This window comes from Oryctolagus cuniculus, chromosome 7, assembly GCF_051225735.1.
Source record: "Oryctolagus cuniculus isolate XC-2025 breed Fujian yellow rabbit chromosome 7, ASM5122573v1, whole genome shotgun sequence".
Taxonomy (NCBI): domain Eukaryota; kingdom Metazoa; phylum Chordata; class Mammalia; order Lagomorpha; family Leporidae; genus Oryctolagus; species Oryctolagus cuniculus.
In genome coordinates, this window is record NC_142873.1 from 98420817 (window position 1) to 98443730 (window position 22914).

At 34.7% G+C, this 22914-nt stretch overlaps 1 protein-coding gene across 5 annotated transcripts in view; it reads right to left on the reverse strand.

Annotated features, from left to right (window-relative positions):
- The window catches only part of TNNI3K (TNNI3 interacting kinase), a 355192-nt gene that overhangs the window by 329025 nt on the left and 3253 nt on the right, over positions 1-22914 (reverse strand). For all 5 annotated transcript variants that reach the window (NM_001204807.2, XM_002715920.6, XM_017345534.4 and 2 more), the window contains exons 3-4: positions 16034-16119; positions 14138-14235 (exon numbers count right to left, since the gene is read on the reverse strand). In NM_001204807.2, the coding sequence (NP_001191736.1) occupies positions 14138-14235; positions 16034-16119 (184 nt within the window). The remainder of the gene's footprint in view (positions 1-14137; positions 14236-16033; positions 16120-22914) is intronic.

The window sequence follows — 22914 nt, forward strand, 5'->3', positions numbered from 1 at the left end:
GAAGATGGCTCAAGTACCTGGGCCCTGTCACACATGTGGGAGATCAGGATGGAGTCTGAGTACCTGTCTTTGCCCAGCAGTTAATTCGCAGATAGGAAATTTCTCTCTCTCTCTTTCTCTCTCCCTGTCTTTCCCCTCTCCCTCTCTCTGTTACTCTGCCTTTCAGATAAATGAATAAATAAATAAATCTTTAAAAAGAAAAAAAAATAGCTATCACAGTGTTAGAAGAACAGAAACAAGGTGAGTGTTTAATAAATGGTTAAAAACAAGAACGTACAATTATTTCTCAAAATAGAGTCAGGTTTTTGTATTGGAGGGCCCTGCAGGCTGTGGTAGTGGTGACAGGGAAGGTTGTGTATTTTTCCCTTGTGTATGACTGTGTGAGCTCGGGCAACTTTTATAACTCCTTTTTGCTGATTTCCTTGATTATGTATAAGGGAAATAATAACTGCATCCACCTTGTACCTGCTGTGATAATACATGCGGAACACTTAAAGGTACCTGGCATAGGTCAACAGACCTTATTGAACATAGGAGTCTGGGCTCAGTGTAGCCTTCAATGGAAACTCCCATTCAGGATGGTGATTAGATTTAATCACCTAGCCCCTCTTTCTCCTTCATCTCTTTACCTCCTCTCCATAATGTCACTTCCTTTGCTTCACTAGATAACTACTGAAACAATTAAAGGATGTGAATGGAAAACTCTGTGCCAGTACAATGGACAGTAGGAAATGCTTACTGGCTTAAATATGGATAGGTTATCAAAGATTAAGGACTCCTCCAAATGAAACAATGCACAGATATTAACACTAACTTTATCAATAACCTTTCATTTTTAATGGACAGGGATAAAGGCGTAAGTAGCCTCTGAGATAAACAGAAACTATGGCATTAAAACATTCTTCACGGTAGATTGGTAAAAATTTAAATACAGAGAGATAGATTTCAGCAACTTAAAATGTTAAAATCACAATGTTACAGGATAAGTGACAAATTGGACAAATATTCACAAGATATAAAACTGACTAGTGGTTTATATATTTAACATATCTTAAAGAATTCACATCAATCAATAGAAGATGGGTACTCTTTCTTTCAGCAAATATTTATTAATACATGCCTACCTACAAGCACTATACTATGGTAAATTAAAGGTATATGTAAATAATGGAGCATATAAAATATCTATTTCAGGCAGATTCCAGTAAAACACATTGATCCTGTACTCAAGTATCTTTACATTTCCTCCTTATTTAGTAAACATTTGTGGAATTCAACAGAAAGTATACTATAACACATGCATCTAAGCAAATTATTCTATTTACAAATACATTATCTTTTCATACCTTGGTTGGATTTTTTAATTTTGACCTCTGATTTATTTTAATATAATTTACTGAATGCTATAAGAAATAGGTTTGGGGGTAGAACAGACCTCCTAAAGCCTATGTATATTGTTGAAACATTTTATTTTATTTTATTTTTGACAGGCAGAGTGGACAGTGAGAGAGAGAGACAGAGAGAAAGGTCTTCCTCTGCCATTGGTTCACCCTCCAATGGCTGCTGTGGCCAGCACGCTGGTGGCCAGCGCGCTGCATCCGGTGCGCTGCGGTTGGCGCACTGTGTTGATCCGAAGCCAGGAGCCAGGTGCTTCTCCTGGTCTCCCATGCAGGTGCAGGGCCCAAGCACTTGGGCCATCCTCCACTGCATTCCCGGGCCACAGCAGAGAGCTGGCCTGGAAGAGGGGCAACCGGGACAGAATCCGGCGCCCCGATCGGGACTAGAACCCGGAGTGCTGGCACTGCAGGTGTAGGATTAGCCTATTGAGCCGCCGCGCTGGCTGTTGAAACATTTTGTAATGGTAACAACCCCAACTTTGTACTACTCATAAAACTCTTAAAACTGTAATATGATGCTTTGTTGCTAGCCCTGTGATTGGCTTTTTATAAATTTATTTAAGGTATACAAATTTCATGTATTTCATACATACAGATTTAGGAGCATGGTGATACTTCCCATTCAACTCTCCCTCCTGCCCACACTCCCATCCCTTCTCTGCCTTCTTTTCTTATTCCCTCTCTTAATTTTGACAATGATATACTTTGCTTAGATTAATGCTTCACTAAATAAAGAGTTCAACAAATAGTAAGCAGAAAAATGCACTGTTCCTCAACAGTAGATAAAAGGGCTATAAATAATCATCAAAGCTCAAAATGTCAATTTCAATCCTATACATTACATTTTTGGTATTCTATTAGTTACCACCAATCAGGTGGCCACGGTGCCAGCCTAAATCTTTTTAAATTCTTTTTAAGAATAAAAATAATTGGACCTTTTTTATGCCTAAATACTTTATGATTGTAAAAATAATAAATCTTGGGAGGCAAGAAATATTTCTATCTTCCCTTTTGGATGTGAGATCTATGTCCTATTCCCCCATGAATCTGGGTGGTTTGTTTCCAATATGGTTCAGCAGACCGAACTATCTTTCTTCCAAGGATAGGCTGGAGAAGGCCACACAGATTTTGTTCTTGTTATTTGCTGGAAAATTTGCTCTTGGAATCCTGAGCTACCATATAAGAAGTATGATTTATCTGAGGCGGCTATGATAAAAGGAAATGCAAACCATACCAAGAGGGTGCCTATCACACAAAGGCTCTCCAGTTGGCTGACCTCGTGAGGCTCAGTCTTTTACTCATCCTAGAACAGTATCAAAATGTGAAGGCTCCAGGTGATATTAATTCCTTAATACTCTGTGCCTTGGTGGAGGTTGTAAACACTGGCGAGCAGAATCAGGCTGTCTCCACCGTCTTGTCTAAACTTTTAAAATGAGAATCCATGAAAATAATACAGTAATTATTATATTAGAGGGGAATATGGTTGGGGTTGTTATCATTCAGTAGATAGCCATAACTCCTTATATTAGAAAATAAAAGAAAGGGATAAATCACAATTTTAAAACCTTTGGTATGGCTATACCCATATAATCAATATTATTATTTACGTGCTTTTTCCTTCCATTTTCCTATATATGTACATTCATGCAACTAGATAGATCATAGAGTAGCTCAGAAAAGCAAACCTGTGTTTGCATGTTAACTACCACTTACTGCATTGGGACGTGTTTCTTTAGCTTTTGAGCTGTGAGTTTTTTATCTGTACAATGAATGCTATCAATTGTCAGGAAGATTAAATCAAATTATGCTATAATGAATTCAGAACGTTTGACATATTTTATTATCACTTATTACATACACTGTATCATACTACCTGAAGAATTAGGTAGTTCTCTTTCATTTATTATGAAATAATGAACATTTTCCAATGTTACACATACGATTTTTTTCATTTATTAATTTAGATAATGCATTTTTATTCATGTATATTTAAGGGAACTTCAACATGTTCTTTTAAAAATGGAATAAAAAGATAAACTCACTGATGGCAGAAAAATTTTTGAATCTATGAATCTATGAATATGAGAGGTCTTCAAAAAGTTCATTGGAATACTCATGGACATCATCTTTTGTACCAAAATAGAATTAATTTTTAATGAGTACTCAGAATAAGGTAGTAGGTAATTTAGATTGGTTCCCTGCCTTGATGATACTACTCATTGCTGCTCTGAGAGATTATAAATAAGCCATAAGGAGCATATCTATCTATCTATCTATCTATCTATCTATCTATCTATCGTCTGCAAAGCATTCAAAACTAAAAACTTGAACAAATGGTCAACACTTAAATATCAAGAAACATATTAGGATTTATGATTCTCTGATATTTTGGGCAAATTTGGTCTCTCTCTCTCTCTCTATATATATATATATATATAAACTTTTGTTTAATGAATATAAATTTCCAAAGTACAGGTTATGGATTACAATGGCCCCCCCCCATAACTTCCCTCCCACCCGCAGCCCTCCCCTTTCCCACTCCCTCTCCCCTTCCATTCACATCAAGATTCATTTTCAATTCTCTTTTTATACAGAATATCAGTTTAGTATATATTAAGTAAAGATTTCAACAGTTTGCACCCACACAGAAACACAAAGTGAAAAATACTGTTTGAGTACTAGTTACAGCATTAAAACACAATGTACAGCACACTAAGGACAGAGATCCTACATGAGGAGTAAGTGCACAGTGACTCCTGTTGTTGACTTAACAAATTGACACTCTTGTTTATGGCATCAGTAATCACCCTAGGCTCTTGTCATGAGTTGCCAAAGCTATGGAAGCCTTTTGAGTTCACCGACTCTGATCATATTTAGACAAGGTCGTAGTCAAAGTGGAAGTTCTCTCCTCCTTTCAGAGAAAGGTACCTCCTTCTTTGATGACCTGTTCTTTCCACAGGGATCTCACTCGCGGAGATCTTTCATGTAGGGTTTGTTGTTTTTTGTTTTTTTTTTTTTCCCCAGAGTGTCTTGGCTTTCCATGCCTGAAATACTCTCATGGGCTTTTCAGCCGGATCTGCATGCCTTAAGGGCTGATTCTGAGGCCAGAGTGCTGTTTAGGACATCTGCCATTCTATGAGTCTGCTGTGTATCCCACTTCCCATGTTGGATCGTTCTCTCCCTTTTTTATTCTATCAGTTAGTATTTGCAGACACTATTCTTGTTTAGGTGATCCCTTTGGCTCTTAGTCCTATCATTATGATCAATTGTGAACAGAAATTGATCACTTGGAGTAGTGAGATGGCATTGGTACATGCCACCTTGATGGGATTGAATTGGAATCCCCTGGTATGTTTCTAACTCTACCATTTTGGGCAAGTCAGCTTGAGCATGTCCCAAATTATACATCTCTTCCCTCTCTTATTCCCACTCTTATATTTAACAGGGATCATTTTTTCAGTTAAGTATTAACATTTAAGAATAACTGTGTATTAATTGAAGAATTCAACCAAAAGTATTAAGTAGAACAAACAAAAAAAATACTAGGAGGGATAAAGTATTAAGTTGTTCATCAACAGTCAGGGCATATACATTTTTTTAAAAAATTATTTTGTTTGTTTGAAAGACAGAGTTAATGAGAGAGATTTTCCATCCATTGGTTCACTCCCCAAATGGTGGTAATGGCTGGAGCTGGGTCAAACTGAAGCCAGGAGCCTGGAACCTTGTCTGGGTCTCCCACATTGGTATAGGAGCCCAAGCACTTAGGCCATCTTTTACTGGCACATTTCCTGGCACATTGGAAGGGAGCTGGATTGGAAGTTGAGCAGTCTAGACTTGAACCAATACTAATACGGGATGCCAGCATTCCATGTGGAAACTTTACCTTCTCCATCACAATGCTGGCCCCGAGGGTCTATGTTCTTATATGAAGATGATTAGCTAGAGCTAAATAGTGATGAATCCTTTTCATCAGGCATAAGTTCTTAACCTGCCACAGTCTCTGCCACTTCCTGTTGAGGTTTGTTTTAGTAATAGTTCTTATCATCTGTCATGTGATCTGATACTGTGATTCAATATGTTGCCTGCCACATTTTTGAAGAAATGTAAGAATGTGATCCCTAATCTTAAGGAAAATACGTAGATGTAATCAAATATAGTATCACATACAATCTGATAAAAATAAATTCTACATGCTAAGAGAGAACACTGGAGAAGTATCCAATCCAGACTTGGGAGAAATAATAACAGGTTCTCCAGGAAATATTATTGTTTAATGTAAAAACAATTAGCATCTTAACCGCCTGTTATCTTTTTATTCTTAAGTACTGTTCTAATTTTGAGTATAATTTTCTACAATTTACTAAACAAAGAACTAGTATAAAACAGTGTTTTAACGAATCTAGTTAAACATGCAAAAGTGATTTTAGTTTTTTTTTTTAATTTTTTTAATTTAGATTTGTTATCTTTCAAAGATTTTTACTTCTATCTTGATAAATTCCCATTTAGCAACAATGCAGTATATAATCAGGTATTTTAATTTTTTCAAATATAAAGTTAAGTTGGATTTTAAAATAATTTAAGTTAAGGAATATTTTAAGCTATGCAGACTCATCCTGCGAGGCCCACATTGCCGGGATGGTGGGACAACAGCGTTCTTCCACGATAAGCACTGGAAACAAGTTTTGGTGAACATGTCTGTTTATTAATGATCAGCACACCTTTTAAAGGGCAGGCAGAGGGGGCATAGCTAATTCAGGGCAACACTAATTCTATAGGATAAAGCCCATATTGGTGCTGCTATGCTTCTCCAGTCAGCTTGAAGGTCAAGTAGGCTATGGTAGCCTTCCTTATGGGCCTGGGCCATACCCAGGGGCAGTTTACCTGAATGGCAGTGGGGGTTCCTGCTGCCTGCAAACAGTCAGGCTAACCCCCTTCATGGGCAGGCTCCCAGCCAGGCACAAGATCACCCACAAACCTATCCTAGGACTCAGTGATTCACAGCAGGGAGTGCTTTTGTCCCCTAGGGGCAATGTGTGGAGACATGGGAAGGATGACAGTGGACATGTCTTCAAGAGGACAGAGACAAGGATGACTGACATTTTAGAATGCATAGGACACCCTTCCACAACAAGGAATTATCCAACCCAAAATGTCAGTAGAGCCGACTGAAGGGCTTTGGTCTAACTAAATTAAACAGAGAATTTAGAAACTATGAAACACATTACCAGGGTCCTGGGTTTTAGGATAGCTTAAAAAATTCAATTTAGCAATCAAATACAAGTACCAAAGAGGAAGAAAAAGTAAGGAAAAAGGATACATGGTTTCCAGGTTATGAATCAGAACTGATAGAAAACAGATAGCTATGGTATCATAAAAGAAGCCCAGGCCCACTGAATCTGGCAGAGAGAGGTTTGAATTCAATTTTTGCTCTGTACAGGTCAGTCTCCTTTGTAATACATACATACAATGACTACTTCGTGAAATCTGTAGGATAGAATAAATGATCATTGCCATTAAATTTCTTCTTTTATCATTTGAAATGCTAAAGAAAAATCAATGAATCAAAGTGCTACTCATCATTCGCTAAAGAAATATCATTAAGTGGCTTGTCTATATAACATAGTATACATATATAAGCTTAAATTACATAATCCAATAGGCATTTATTCTTTAGCGTTTTTGACATTCTGCACCAAATGAAGTGTCTCAATTTTTCCCCTAATATTTTGTTTCATATGAGGAGTACAATTTTGATATTATTTAATAACAGGTGTCCTAAAAAGGAATGTAAATATGTCAGGAATCTTTTAAGAGGATTCATTATGTGCAAGAAAAATATTAGAAATTCTTATATATTTATATAAAGAAATATAAAAAGTTTCTAATATTTCACATGTAATTTTATATTGGTAGTCTCAGTTCATATTAGTCATGTGTCACACACAGTAACCATAATAATAAATAAATACTTGGAACTCTGAATGTAGGAGAGCTAAGAATAATTTCTCATTTTTTTCTTCATTTCTTAGTACAGAGATGTGTGTGCAAATTAAGTTGAGTTATACATCTTAATATCTAATTTTAAAACCTATAATATGATCATAACCATATAATCACCATTATTATTTATGCATTTTGCTTCCATTTTTGTCATATAAATGTGTGTGTGTGTGTGTGTGTATGTTCATAAAACTAGAAGGAGCATAGAGTAGCACTAGAAAAGCAAAATTGTGTTTGCATGTTGATGACCACTTACTGCATCAGAGACATGTTTCTTTAAAGGACTCCTATGAAGAAAACTCAGATCATACAAAGAAACTTCCAAAAGTTCATGGGAAATTCATATTATATAAAAATATGGATGGATTTCAAAATATTTTTACACCAAAATAAAGGTGTCCTTCAATTCCATTGTGCATGAGTGTTTTGAAGTCACCTCTTATATAAAAGTGACATAAGTCAGTAACATATATCAAATTCCCAATAAATTATATTTTAAATAAAACTGCAAATATTTTAATATTGTTAAAAGATATCTGAAATATGGATTTACACTCACAAACTACAACACTGATTGTTCTCCAAAGAGTCTATATTACCTTGAGTAAATATTATCTGATGATTTTTGTTTCTATAGATACTTTATATATAAACAAATATGCATATTTTGTGATGTTAATTTTATATTGCACATGATAAAAGATCTTTGGTGTTCACTAAACTATAGGTTCTAATTCTTTCATGTTATTATAATTGCATTATAAATATAAATTTATATTTTATATAAGTTTTATATAAATTACAGTATGAACATAAATAAATATTTATATTGGTAGAGTGAACACTGTGAACAATTATGAGTTGTCATCAACCAAACTGTTGAGTACCTGTAATAGAGCAAAAATTTGCAAAAAGGGTAAAATTGCTTTTTCTTGAGAAGAGATATATATCTTCTGCTCTCAAAATAAGTGTTCCTGATTCTTGGGATGTTGGAGTCAGACTGAGATTGATACCATCAGGTTCCCTGCCTCTTAATCCTTGAACTTGAACCAAGTCACATAACTGGATCTTCTAGATCTTCTGTATAAAGATGAAAGATCCATTCTTTCCACTGGGATCTCACTCGTGGAGATCTTTCATTTAGGTTTTTTTTTTCCCCCAGAGTGTCTTGGCTTTCCATGCCTGAAATACTGTCATGGGCATTTCAGCCGGATCCGCATGCCTTAAGGGCTGATTATGAGGCCAGAGTGCTGTTAGGACATTTGCCATTCTATGGGTCTGCTGTGTATCTCACTTAATGTATGCTTTACTTAATGTATGCTAAACTGATCTTCTGTATATAAAGAGAATCGAAAATGAATCTTGATGTGAATGGAAGGGGAGAGGGAGTGGATAAGGGGAGGGTTGCGGCTTGGAGGGACGTTATGGGGGGGAAGCCATTGTAATCCATATTCTGTACTTTGGAAATTTATATTCATTAAATAAAAGTTAAAAAAAAAAGAAGAAGAAAGGAAGTGAATGAACACAGATGTAGCCTAGGCTTGTTCCGAAGGAGGATGCAGGATTATCTAAAGAAGGCAAAGGAAGGGATTTTTTTGGTGATCCAGTCTGACATTTTCATTTTCAGATGGACTAATTATAGTTTCAAGCTAATAAAAGAAAGCCTTCAATCAGAAGCAAATTTGGATTAATGTTACCATGCCCAACCCAGTGACTTTCATAATTCACATTGCTCTTCTTCATTTCCAGCTAAGAAGATGCCATTTTTCCCCACTAAGAGAAATGTATTTAGGCTACTTGCTATACTTACTTGTCTGACATCAGCTCTCTGTAAAGGCATACGTGTACAGCCCAGAAACTCCCATTTATGTACCTCTATACTATATTTTATTGATGTTTGTGTTCACTTTGAGGGAATCAATTTCTTCAAGTTCATGATGATTATTTCTCAAAATTTTATTTTTGTCTAGAGTGAGTTTGAAGATGCCATTGTTCCTTCGAATAAAATAATCTATTCACTGTTAAAAAAAAATAAAGATGAAAGATCACCGGATTTTTCAGCTTCATGATTGTATAAACTAGTTCATATAATGAATCTGTAACTCAACTGATAAAAGATATGTAGATGGATGGATGAATAGATAGAATGAAAGATAGATAGACAGATAGACATATTCCAATGGTTAATTTTCCCTGGAAAATTCTGATTAATATACTGGTTAAAGAGGGCTGGGATAGGGAGTGGGAATATGCAAGTCTGAATTATTTCAGTGGAGGTATATGTTGCTGTTTGAACACAACTTGAGTCGCAAGGATTGTACAGTAATCTCCAATATGTAGTCTTAGATTGCTTGCATCAAAATTGTCCCAGATTTTTGTGAAACATTTAGATTTTCAGCTCATGCTAGATGTGATAAGTTGGATTGGAGTGTGAGATAGTGAAGACATTTTCCCTTTTCAAACATACGTTACTATGTAATACTTGTGCACATTAAACTGAAAACAGGGTTAGAATGGCAGAAACTCGAGGGAAGGAAACATGAAAAGTGATTCCAGCAAAATTATGAATTAAGACATTTTGAATCTTATTTAGGAGTTTGAATTTTTCATATAGGCAGTAGGTGACAATAGAAAGTTTTAACAAAGCATTGATATCATATGTTTGTGTCTTATCAGCTTGGAAGCAATATAAAAACTCATTGAGAAAGGAAGTGCAGTAATGGTGTGGCATTCCTTGCAACTCTAGCATCCGATACTGGAGTACAGGTTTGAATTGAGCCACTCCGTTTCCAATCCAGCTACTTGCTAATGTACCTGGGAAATCAGAGGAAGATGGCCCAAGTAGCTGGGCTCCGTTTACTCATGTGGGAGACCAGGATGCAGTTGCTGGATCCTGGCTTCTGCCTGGCTCAGGTCTGGCCATTTTGACCCTTTAGGGAGTGAACCAGCAGATGGAAGATCTCGCTCTCTCTCTTTCTGCACTCCCTCTTTTCTATTTCTCCTTATCACTTTGTTTTTCAAATGAAAATAAATAATTTTTTACAAAAATAGATGGGAGCATGACAAGATAACTCTGGAATCTTCCTATGAGAAGAAAAAGTAGCAAATCTATAAAATGGAGCAAATTTTTGAACAACAATTGTAAGGCACTGAAAAACATGAACAAAAAGCTATGATCCTTAAGAGAAGGGAAAGATATAAAATGTATTCTACAAGATCTGATAATTCCCTGGATTTCTTCCTGAAATACTGTTTTCTGGAGAATGGTTATCGTAGCTATGATATTGTGAAATGACTAAATTTTGAGGAGCTAGTGATTGAGAAGCAGCAGCTGCACATCAGAAGGACTGTAGATGTCTGCATGGGGAATCAGAATGGGTCCTTGAATTGGGCTACACAGGCACAAAGACTCCATAAGATCTAGAAGACATCATCTGACTTGGTTCAAATGTAAATGGTAGTGATGTTAGAGGTTATTTAGCACTGAGAGATACTGGGGTTCCAGGCAGTTAGAATGGAGAGACTTTACTGAACAGCTAGAGCATTTAGGTTAGATACCAAAAATTCACACCTTCAGAGTAAGGACCATATCCAGGAGTGAGGATTCTTAGAATAAGAGGTATGCTAAGAATCTATGTTCAAAACTAAAACAGACTCAACCTAACAAAAAAGAAAAAAATAGGCTTTATAGATCAAATGTATTCACTTGAAATATAAATCCCTCCAAAAACAAGAGGAAAAATATATAAAACTCAACATCCTTTAAGTAAGATAAAATTTCCTATAACAGAATGTTTAATATCTAGCATACAATAAAAGTGAATAGAGACATAAACAAATAGGAAAACATGAACTGTAGTGAAGATAAAAAGCATTCAATAGAAGCAGACACTGAGCTAACCAAGATGTTGAAAATAACAGACAAGGTATTTAAAGTAGTCACTAAAAATGGGCACAAAATTAAAAAAAAAGATGAAATATTTAAAAGCACATAAGTCATTATAGCAGAGAAATTGAAATTATGTATTAAAATTAAATAAGAATCCCAGAAATGAAGAGTAGACATACGAAATGAACAATTCATGGATAAAATAGTATCAGGTAGCAAATGGTAAAGACATGATGTTTGAACTTGAGTTAAAATAAATGAAAATAATCAGAATTGGAGAACAAGGAGAAAGAAGACAGAAGAAAATGAAGAAACTTAGTGTTATGTTAGTGTGATGTTGGAGATTATCAAATGATCTAGCATATATGTTTGAATAAATAGTCAAGGTTTCTGATTATGATGAAAACATAAACTTAGAAAGATTTTTGATTAACTCCAAAAAGCATTATGCAGAAAAAAATCATACATAGCATTGTCATATCCGAATGCTAAAAAGCAGACATTTTCTATTCTTTTCTTTGAATGAAATGAATATCTAACATAAAATTTCTAGTAATATATTGGAGTTTATATATATATATATATTTTTTATTTTGACAGAGTTATAGACAGTGAGAGAGAGAGACAGAGAGAAAGTTCTTCCTTCCACTGGTTCACTCCCCAAATGGCCGCTACAGCCAGCACTGCACTGATCCAAAGCCAGGAACCAGGTGCTTCTTCCCGGTCTCCCAAGCGGGTGCAGGGGCCCAAGCACTTGGGCCATCCTCCACTGCCCTCCCAGGCTGGAGTTTATATTATATATAGATTTCTATATCAACAAAAGTTTGGAGGATGAAGATAAAATGGAGCTATGCTATGGAAGCTTTTTACGTTTTTGTTGACCCAGACCAATATTCATAGGTAGTAGACTGTAATATGTTGAAGATCTGTATTATATTTACTAGAGCCATAGTTTTTTTTTTTTTTTTTTTAAAAAAGCATACAAATCTTGTTTCTTGAGACATTGTTAAGAATTTGGAAAGACAATCTATAGATTAGGACACATTTTTACAAAATATATGTTCAGTAAAGGAAAAATATCCAGAATATACAAGTACACAGATCCTTAACAATTCAAGAAAACAATGAACGTTGGAAACAAGGATTGAAGTTAATGGGATCACAGCATATAGTCTCCAATTTACTTTCAAATAGTTCAGAAAAAAAATGATAAAATGGGACAACATATAAACAATTAATGAATCTGGATTAAGTGTATACACAAGTTACTTACCCAATATTTTTAATTTTTTTAAGTTTAAATAATATTTCAAATATAAGGAATAAGGAAACTGGAGAACAAAATGAATTAAGTAACTTTTATAGTTCCACCAGGAGATAGTTGGAACCAGATTTATTACACAGGTAGTGTAAACGGTTATTCTATATGCTTTACTTTTAAAGTGGAATGGTAACTTTGTTTTTTACCTTTGATCAGGTATAAACAGAGTAATAATACATTCTATTATGATTTTTAAGAATTTTTGCTTATTTTAATTCCTAAGAATCTAAATTTATTTAAACTTGTTATGAAAAAGTTATAGCACAATTACCTATTTATAAATATAAAATAAGCTAGTAAATGTAAACACAAGATAGATCAAAGGGAACTCTAAAAATGGAAATCTAGCTTTGATAAACAGAAGTGGAAGAAACATATTCTCTGAAGTTCGTAGCATTAAATCACTTGGAATCCATGTGTGTGTGTGTGTGTGTATCACGTTAAATCTAAGCAAAATGAACTAATGCAGTAGAATGTCCCAGAGAGTCAAGTTCAGAATTCATAGTTTTACATGCTGCCTTGGCTACCCATCACTAGCTTCCTATTCTGCAGAGCTCTTCCACTTTCACTTCATGGCTTTTATAAGAAAACCCAGATTCAGCTGCTGTTCCTCACACCCTGAACGCAGCATCCATTTGAGTGTAGCAGGATGCTGACCAGGTGTTAAAAACAATTTAGAATTTAGCTTCGGTTTTCTCCCAGAGGGAACGGATTTGACTGGGTAGTGACAGGCCATGAAAAAAGAAGCACTTTAGAGTATTTTCACTGTGAATCACAGTAATATGTGAATCTGGATCCTGGGAAATTATGGCCATGTTCCCCCGTAATGATCAATCTCAAGAAGTTGGGGGAGGCACATAGAGCATTTAGCCATGAATATACAGTAACTAGAAACTGTTATCATTAGGGAATGAATGAGTCACATAATTAGGTATCTATATTTATGTAAATTTATACTTATGACAACATTAAAGATAGGTCCCAACAACGAAAAAACATGTTTGTCCAATCTATCTTTTTATTTGCTCTTCCATCAGGTGCTGAGGTTAGGTTGGAACCAGGGTCTAATACAAGTAAACAAACTGAAGCAAAGGTAAAAATTAAAGAAGGAAACTAAAGGGAGCTCTAGGGATATTTTTAATCAGGAAAACTTACATAAAATAAATGTGCTTCTTTCATCCTCAAGTATAACGTCAGCTTTCTTTGTGCAGATGCAGCTTGGTGCCTGGTTGAAGGGCCCTGGTGAGGGAACTAGACTGACTCATCTTATAAGAATGCTAACCACCGGCTAACCATGTAACCTTGGGGATAATATTATTCACTTGCAGAGTTTTGGGAATTAAATAAGCTACACATGGAAAGAATTAAAAAGACTTTCTGGTATAAAGATACCTTTTCAATAAAGAGAAAAAGGCTACTTAATGCTTATGCTCACTCTGAAAGTTTTCCATGACCACTATTTGTAAACACCTAAAGATGCATATCACTGTTGGTTCTAACTCAGCATTTATGGAAATTGAAATGTTGTACCTTATAAACTGCCAAGTGCAAGGCTGTAAATCCATTTTTTGTCAGTCGAGATGGACGGAGCCCTTTTAACATAAGTGTTCGGATATGTGACTTGTTGCCTTTGAAAGAAAAATTTAGAAAGGCTACATCTTAGGGAGCAAGTAAATATTTTCAAAAAAATTTTTTTTCTTTGACTTAATGATAAATTCCATACTTATAATAAGAAAATATCACAGCTATTTACAAATAATTCTATTAACAGCCATACTTAACAAAGACATTTTTATTACACTTTAAAAACTATATTATTGCTGTATTTGTTGTATTGGTTTTACATTTTTAATTTAGTGTTGTTATCATCAGGAGGTTTTAAAATATAAAAAACATGAAATATTTCATCTTAATAAACCATCAGTGAACTAGCTTATATAAAAGTCTCATTGTAGAGGATTCCTCAGAACATGTGAACTTTATTCAGATCAGAGTAATACAGAAGATATCACCAAGTATGGGAAGGTATGTTTAAATGTAAAACAAACTGTTAAGCAGATTCTGTTTAGTTTGGTATCAGTGGTTAAAGCAATATTTAGAATTGATACCTGTAAATTAATGCTTTATCAAGAAAATGAGGTTCCATAGAATGGCAGATGTTCTAAATAGCACTCTGGCCTCAGAATCAGCCGTTAAGGCATTCAGATATGGCTGAAGAGCCCATGAGAGTATTTTAGGCATGGAAAGCCAAGACACTCTGGGAAAAAAAAAAAAAAAAAGAAGACCTAAATGAAAGATCTCTGCGAGTGAGATCCCAGTGGAAAGAACAGGTCATCAAAGAAGGAGATACCTTTCTCTGAAGAGAGGAGGGAACTTCCACTTTGACTAAGACCCTGTCTGAATAAGATTGAAGTCAGCGAACTCAAAAGGCTTCCATAGCCTTGGCAACTGATGACTAGAGCCTAGGGAGATTACTGACACCATAAACAAGTGTGTCAAATTGTTAAGTCAACAACAGGAGTCACTGTGTACTTACTCCTCATGTGGGATCTGTCCTTAATGTGTTGTCCAATGTGAAGTAATGCTATAACTAGTACTGAAACAGTATTTTACACTCTGTGTGGGTGCAAACTGATGAAATCTTTACTTAATATATACTAAATCGATCTTCTGTATGTAAAGATAATTGAAAATGAATCTTGATGTGAATGGAATGTGAAAGGCAGCGGGAGATGGGAGGGGTGTGAGTGGGAGGGAAGTTATGGGGGGGGGAAGCCATTGTAATCCATAAACTGTACTTTGGAAATTTATATTTACTAAATAAAAGTTTAAAAAAAGGAAATGGAGTTCAATGAATTTAGTTTACATTGACAAAATAAGCATTAACTATGTATTTGTTAATTCAATAAATTATCGAGTGACTCCTCTATGACAGGCACTACGCTAGGTGATTGGGATACACTAATAAACACAAGAAAATAAAATATTAGCCAAACTAAACTCTTAATCTTACTTTGGTCTATTTTCACTTTTAGATTTTATCTTTGGCATTTATGATTTTACATAGACTGTTGCTGCATAATTTGAAGCAATTTCTTGGTATTTGGGAGATGACTTAAGTGCTTTTGAAGTTAACCTTATTTCTGACCGATGTGCCCAATATTGAAAAATATATTCTGATTTCTAAGCAAACTAAGTAACTTGTTTTAGGGCAAGGGCACAGTGAGTCTTAAACTCATAGAGAAATCAATTGAAATATCTGCGTGGTAGTTACTGTTTCAGTTGAAGATTATTGGGATCAGAAGGTGTGAAACAAGAAAAAATAGGGTATCAATAGGATTCTCTTGTTAGACGATTAAGCAGATCAAATCACTGACTGTAAATGCAAATTATTAGTTTAAAAAATATCAAGTTTCAAGTACTTACCTCCACAAATGCAACATAAATGAAGTAGAGAGAGCCCGTTTTCAGTGCGGTAATTTAAATTGACTTCACTGAAGGCTTCATCAGAGCTGAAAAATATTTTATAGATGATCACAAAATTCATCTTTCAGTATATATTGTCTTTCATTTGAAAATGATAAAAGAGAATTCTATTACTATAAATTTAAAAATATATATTTTCTCTGGTTGTTACTTTGAGTAAGAATTTTGGATCCACTATATGAAGAATTAAAATTGAGAGAAAATCCTATTAAAAGTTTGAGAGATCAAGCTTAATGATCCACTTATTGAGTTCTGTGTTCAACATATAATTTGAACTATCCAGGGCATCATGATGTATAAAAATCGTGTATAAATAGAAAATATAGACATCTGAAAGTAAATCCATTTCTCTCAAAATTTTACATCACATCTATGGAAAAATCCAGGAGAATCTTTCCAAAGAGGAAAGGAAGGAAGGAAGGAAGAAAAAAAAGAGACAGAGAGAAGAAAAAAAATAAGGTTGTATTGTATTTGATAAAAGATAGGGGAAAGGAATATAATCCCAGTGTATTACAATTTCTGCCTGAAGCAAAGTTTTCTTGTACTCTGACTGGGTCAGATTTCATAGATAAAGAACTCTGGTAGGATACTGTGATATAGTCCCAGGTGAGAAAAGGAGTGATTCTATTAATGAAATCCTTGCCTTAGTCTGAACAAAGACCATTGCCCCAGGAGGGCCCTGGGGAGACACAGGTAGCCTTTCAAAAAGAATGTAAAGCTAAAATTCTCGACCTCTTAAGGTCCTTGGTACTCCCAGGACATTTTTCACTAGAAATGAGATCATATCCTTGGCCTCCTAGGTCAATTTCAAGCTGCCTCCTGCCTATTTAAATCTCCAGCAGCTTTAGAGAGATAGCATAGTCTTTGGTGAGTGAGCCAAGAACTCCTATCACTTGTAAAGTATCTACACTTGAAAGTTGCTATAAATTCAGCACATTATCATCAAGGCACCCAGTTAAGAACATAAAAGGGGATTGGGATTTTAAAATAGAGTAAGTGTTATTACCAGGATGGTGCTGAAAGGAAAGCTTTTAAATCGAGGGACACTGATAGACCTCAGTGAAATACTTTAATTAGCAATGGCAATCCCTGTTGTTTGTATCCATGGACATGGGAATATTCCAGAACTTTTCAACTTTCCTACACTTCTTGCTTTCCATGTTCAATTTCTCAGCAGCAAAATGCACAGACATACTTTCTCATATTGAGAAAAATACCTTGCCAGATTAGGAGTACCTTATGTAGAACTATGACAAACTCCATTATTTATAAATGCTGATAGTATAATATAGCAGGTTTAGGATGTCATGAAAAGATAGTTAAGAGTTTAATTCATTTTTATCAGCATTTTCCCCTCATTCAAGGAATAATGAAAACATTTTGTTTTCTGATGAAAATGCTATGCTTTTAAATGTCTACTTGAAATGAGACCAATTGAAAACAGTATGGCTATTTTGTGGTATGTGCTGTAAATTCAGAAAGTCAGGTTATTCTTGGATATGTGTGTTGTTTGCCCAAGTCAGGAATCTAAACCCTTGAAACCAAGCAGGATTATCCAGAAAGTGAATCACACAATAGGATTGTAAAACAAAAAAAGTGCTAAAGTGTTCAGCTAGAGGGGGACAGGGAGGCCTCTGTAATGTAAATAACTACACAGTCTGTATGTAACCTAAGAACAAAACAGGAAAGGATACTTTTTTTGAGTAAATAATAATAAACCTAATGGCAAATGCTGAAAGAAAAAGTTCTGGATTTCCACTGTGGTAATAAACTCTTGAGAAATTGTATATATGTGTGTGTGGGGGGGGGGTGAGTGGGTGTCTATCTGCAATATTATGTAGCAATACTTGCTATTTTGTGATGTTTCAAAAAAAATCACTTCAGTGCTTAAAACCTTAGCCCTTGTAGTTACATGAGGAGTCAATTCCCACACTAATTGTGCTCCCCCAGCAGTGTTTGGAACATTATTTAACTCCATTGATACCTCAGTTTCTTCAACTAGGAAAGGTGCTGTTGTGAGGACTAAAGGAGAAAAAGTGCCTACTAGAGTAACTGGCACATGATATATGATCAAAAAATGGTTACTGTACTGTTCTTACTATTATCAACAATGTTGATTTAAATGGGCAGCTTTCTTTTTGAAGTATAAATCATGAAAAAATATCAGCACAATTTTCAAATCAAGTTTGACCTTTCATAATCAACAGCTTGTGAAATTTCATAAGTTTCAAAACTAGCACCAACCTCCTTACTGTGACAATTGTGATTTAGGAGCAATTATTGGAATCACAGTGTTGCAAAATACAAGTCCAGGGATGCTTTTACAATGTAAAGATTTTCAAAACTGGAGATATTCAAAGAGCAAAAAACTCAAGGGGACAAAAGAAGTTGAACTGAGAATCATTTTATTTGAGAAGGTAAAATCAATCGCTATCTTATTTCAAGAACTAACTTTGTTGATTCATTCTATAAGTATGGCAGGACTCCTCTGAACACATATGATGTGTCTCACTTCTGTTGCTGCTTACTGCAGATTGTTTTCAACAGTCTCCTTGACAGCCTCCTTGATATAAACTACTCATTAATTCCTGGATCTTTTAATTACATCAGTCCCAGGAATATAAACATTGGATAGATCCTGCAACTCACTATAGCATTAATCTTTATCTCTAAAGACACAATTAGCTTTGCAAAGCCAACTGAATTCACAGAAAATACTAGATGCCAAAGTCCATTGCTTTATTTGTTAAACAAAAGGATAATAATGAATGGATGTGTTATTTACATTAATAAAATTGAAAGCAGTGTGACTTTTTATTCAGTAATTATTTGTTAATTCATTAAATCATGAACTAGACTTAATCATTCATAAATAAGTGACTGAGCATAGTGTCCTAAATATTTTCTTTCTTGAAACTGAGTTGTGGCTTGTTGCTTTTGTTCTCCTTTGGAATTCTATCCTCCTTGAACTCATGAAGCTTCTATTAATGTCAACAAAATGAATCAACAGAGAATAGACTCCTCCAATATTTGGCAGTCAAGTGTGATTTTAATAGTATGGTTTTTAGCTTAAGTTTAATAACTGGAATGTAAATTTTTTAATGAGAGTTACTTTGGGGGCTGCACTTGAATCCTAATTCTCATTTCCCATTAACTTCTAGTCAAATGCTTCTGTTTTGATACATGCAATTAAAATATTCAAGATTTTAAAGCAATCACTCTGAGGAGAGAAATTTCATTTTCTCTTCTTTTGCCTCTTCTAAAGTAACTGTGTATGTCAAATTCACTGCCAATTGAACATCACTTATGTATTCTAATACTCTAAGCTCAATTTATTTTTTAATATCCCCTTACATTTTTCATCACCCACCATGCCATACTGTAACTTAACATATCCTAATGAGTTCATAGTGCTTGCTGGGGCATGGATGAAGTTCCTAATTAAAATGAAACCACTATTATGAATCCATTTCTAGTAGTATATTCTGTCCTTAATCATTAAAAATGGTAACTCTGTGCCCAAAAGTTACTTTTCTTTCTTGTGGCATAATGAACTCTCTCTTAGCCTTTACCTTTTACCCAGAAAACACTGCAGTTTTGTGATCCAATTAAACTTCTTTCTCATGACCTCATCCTTCTTGGAAGACATCTGATATGACCACAAGTAACATTTGAACAGATAGTCAAAAATAATAAATTTATGTGTGAAACATTCAGAAGTAGATACTTTAAGAAATAATATATTGGATGAAATTTAGAGAAAGGTCAAGAATGTAAAAACAAAGGGAAAAAAATTAAAGAGAGTCTAGTTTCCCAAAGGGATCATTTGGATGACAAATGGCTTGTTGTTAACTTCTTTTATAGTTCTTTGTAGATTTCTCCTTCTAAGCAGTTTAAACTGAGTATTCATCAATAAAATCTGTTTCTATACATATATATATAACCCCAAGAAATATCTAGAAATATAGTTTTTAGGATTTCCCAGATAATATCTGCAAGCTAACAATGTAAAGTATATTCTTTATACATTCATTCAGATAATAAATAATTATTGAGATATAGTGGCAGAACAAGAGTGAAAATGTTAGAAAAGAGGATAATAATCATTGTCTCATAGAATTTTGTGAGTTTTAAATGTGTTAAACCTTATAAAACTTTTTATAAATATTACCTGCTATCATAATATTGATTTTTTTTTCACTTTTTGGTTGTATTTTACATTTGAGAAGTGGGATAGGGAAGAAAAAGGGATAATGGAGGCAGTATAGGAAGGGAGACAGAAAGTGTACAGTGTAGGAGAGAGAGAGACTTAGGTTAAAAGAAAGAGATGAAGAGATTGAGAGAGAAGAGACAGGTGGGACACAGAGACAAAGAAAACAATTGAGGTCAAGTCACTTCACAAAGTTTTTATAAGATATTCCTGTAAAATTACTACTCATAACTTCTTTAACTTGGACAAATAAGAGAAGCATTAGAAAAGTAGATTGCATTAAAGTAATGTAAATTCTTTGTTTTCCTTTTGTTTGAGGTGTTATTGTTGTTGTTCATGCCTATTTTTTTTTTTTGTTTTGTTTTGCTCTGTTTTGTTGCTATTTGGCACAATGTATTACCTAAGCAATCCAAATAAGTATATCATTATATTTTAATCATAGATGGTATTTCTCCCCTCAGTACTGTATATACTGCCTTTACAGAAAAATTCTTCTGTCTAAACAAAGCAACTCATTTTTTGATAGCTAAATTTTAATGTTGGCTATTATTGTGAAAAAAAATTTTAGAAGATATTTCATTTGGAGGACAGAGATTTATGGAATGCAGCTGGATCCAGTCTTTTCAGGGAGAAAGTAAGCAGGAAAGTACATTTTAGAAAGCTTCCTTCATATTTCTCAATCTCTTTATGCATTTTCTCTAAATATTGTGACTGCTTTTTCATTAAACCTAGCAATTCTTTGACTATTTATGTACATTTATTAACTCTAGTCATTTTCAAAGTAAGATTTCCTCATTATTAACTAAGATACACCTACTCAAATCTAAAATAGATTAGCATTGAGATAAAATAGGCTGATTTTGGATTATGCTGTAAGTCATGGCATTAAATATTATAACTTCTTTGGAATCTCCTCATAGACTTTCAAATTTCATATTATAGATTGAGGAAATAAAAGTAGGTTTGACAATGAAATTATCAAAACAGAGTTCTAAAATTTCTTTTGACTTAAAAATATATTGAAACAAAAGAATTGAATGAGAAGACTTCTAAAAATCTCATGTGGACCATCATATAAATGGTTGTTAAATATTACGGAAGGGTAACATGTATCATCTGAGGCATGACTATTTAAACATATATTGTATTCCCACCACCAGGGGCAGTTCTAATACGGAGGGTATAGCAGAACGGTGGAGTGGAATAGGGAATGTGACTCTTGGCTGAAGACAGATGCCTTGTCTGTGTGTCATTCTCAGGCTATAGCCAGAATCCAATGACTAGTCTTTTTTTTTTTTTGCAAATATAAAAGCCCAGTCCTCTCAATCCAGCTTGGAAAACTCTAAAGATCCACTGAGCTTCAGCGAGTTTTTGTGCAGACGGCATTACAACCCATCTTCCTCCCAGCTCAGTTCTGCCTCCTGCCTTTCTTCATGAGTGTTGATCCTAAAAATATGCTCCAATAACATCTTGACCTTTAATGTCCATTGAATGGCTTCTGGTGAGGCCTGCTATTGCCTTCTACAGTGCTGAAACTTTACCCTGGCTCTTGAAGAGCACCTTACCACTTGTAGCCTGACTGCTAGTCGTGTCAAAGTTGAAAACCTGATTTAAACCCAATTGAGATATTTGTCCCACTTTCTTTGCATCATTTTCCCACTTACAACTGCTTTCTCCATGCTGTCCCTTCCTACCCACAAGTCACAAGAATGGATACTAGATGTTTGATTTCAGTTTACTCTAATGTTCATTATATCTCTTTAGCAAGTCTTTCTTCTTAGTAACTTTAAGAGGGTAACTCTAGCGTTGTTAACAAGTTGACTCACAAATTTGTTATGCTTTAAATGCAACAGAATTCATTGCTCGCTATCACTGGGTAAATAGGTTGACATGTAGTTCTCCACATAGTCATTTAGAAGTCTGCTATTGTCACTAAATGGTTTCCAAGTGTTCTCTGAGAGCTGTTAGCATTCTTGTGAAAAAGAGGAAAGTGTATGTAGGGAGATTTGTGGAGGCCACACCTGAAAATGGTACATCTCTCATTGAGTGTTTAAACAGGCACTCCAAGTGAGACAAGGAAATGCAAAATTCATGAATGCCCAGATTGATCTGGGATCATCCCTGTGATGACCATGGATGCTGGCACTGCAGATCTGGCCTTTAACCCACTGCACCGCAGCACCAGCCCCAGTATATACTGTTCTTTATTGTACTGTAAATTAAAGTTATACCAGGAAAGTATCCATTTAACCTGGCAAGAGCACTAGTGCATATATAGTAGAAAATATCTTCTAATAAATGGAATTAGCATCTACCAGGAATGCTATAAATAAATTACTCAGTAAATAAACAAAGAAAAACAAGCAAGCTTATATTTACATTGGTGACCCTTCACTTGCAACTTTGTTGTTAAATACCCCCTTTTGGGCTTTGTATAAGGTTTCCATGCTATTTTCATGTTTAGAGAAAGACTGATGTCAGGTAGGATAACATAGTTGCTCATCACAGAAGCACTGTTCACATTACATAAGACATGGATAAACACGAGAAACAAAAAGGTTTTACATTTATTTTTAGAACCTAAAATGCCATATATACCCAAATGTGTTTT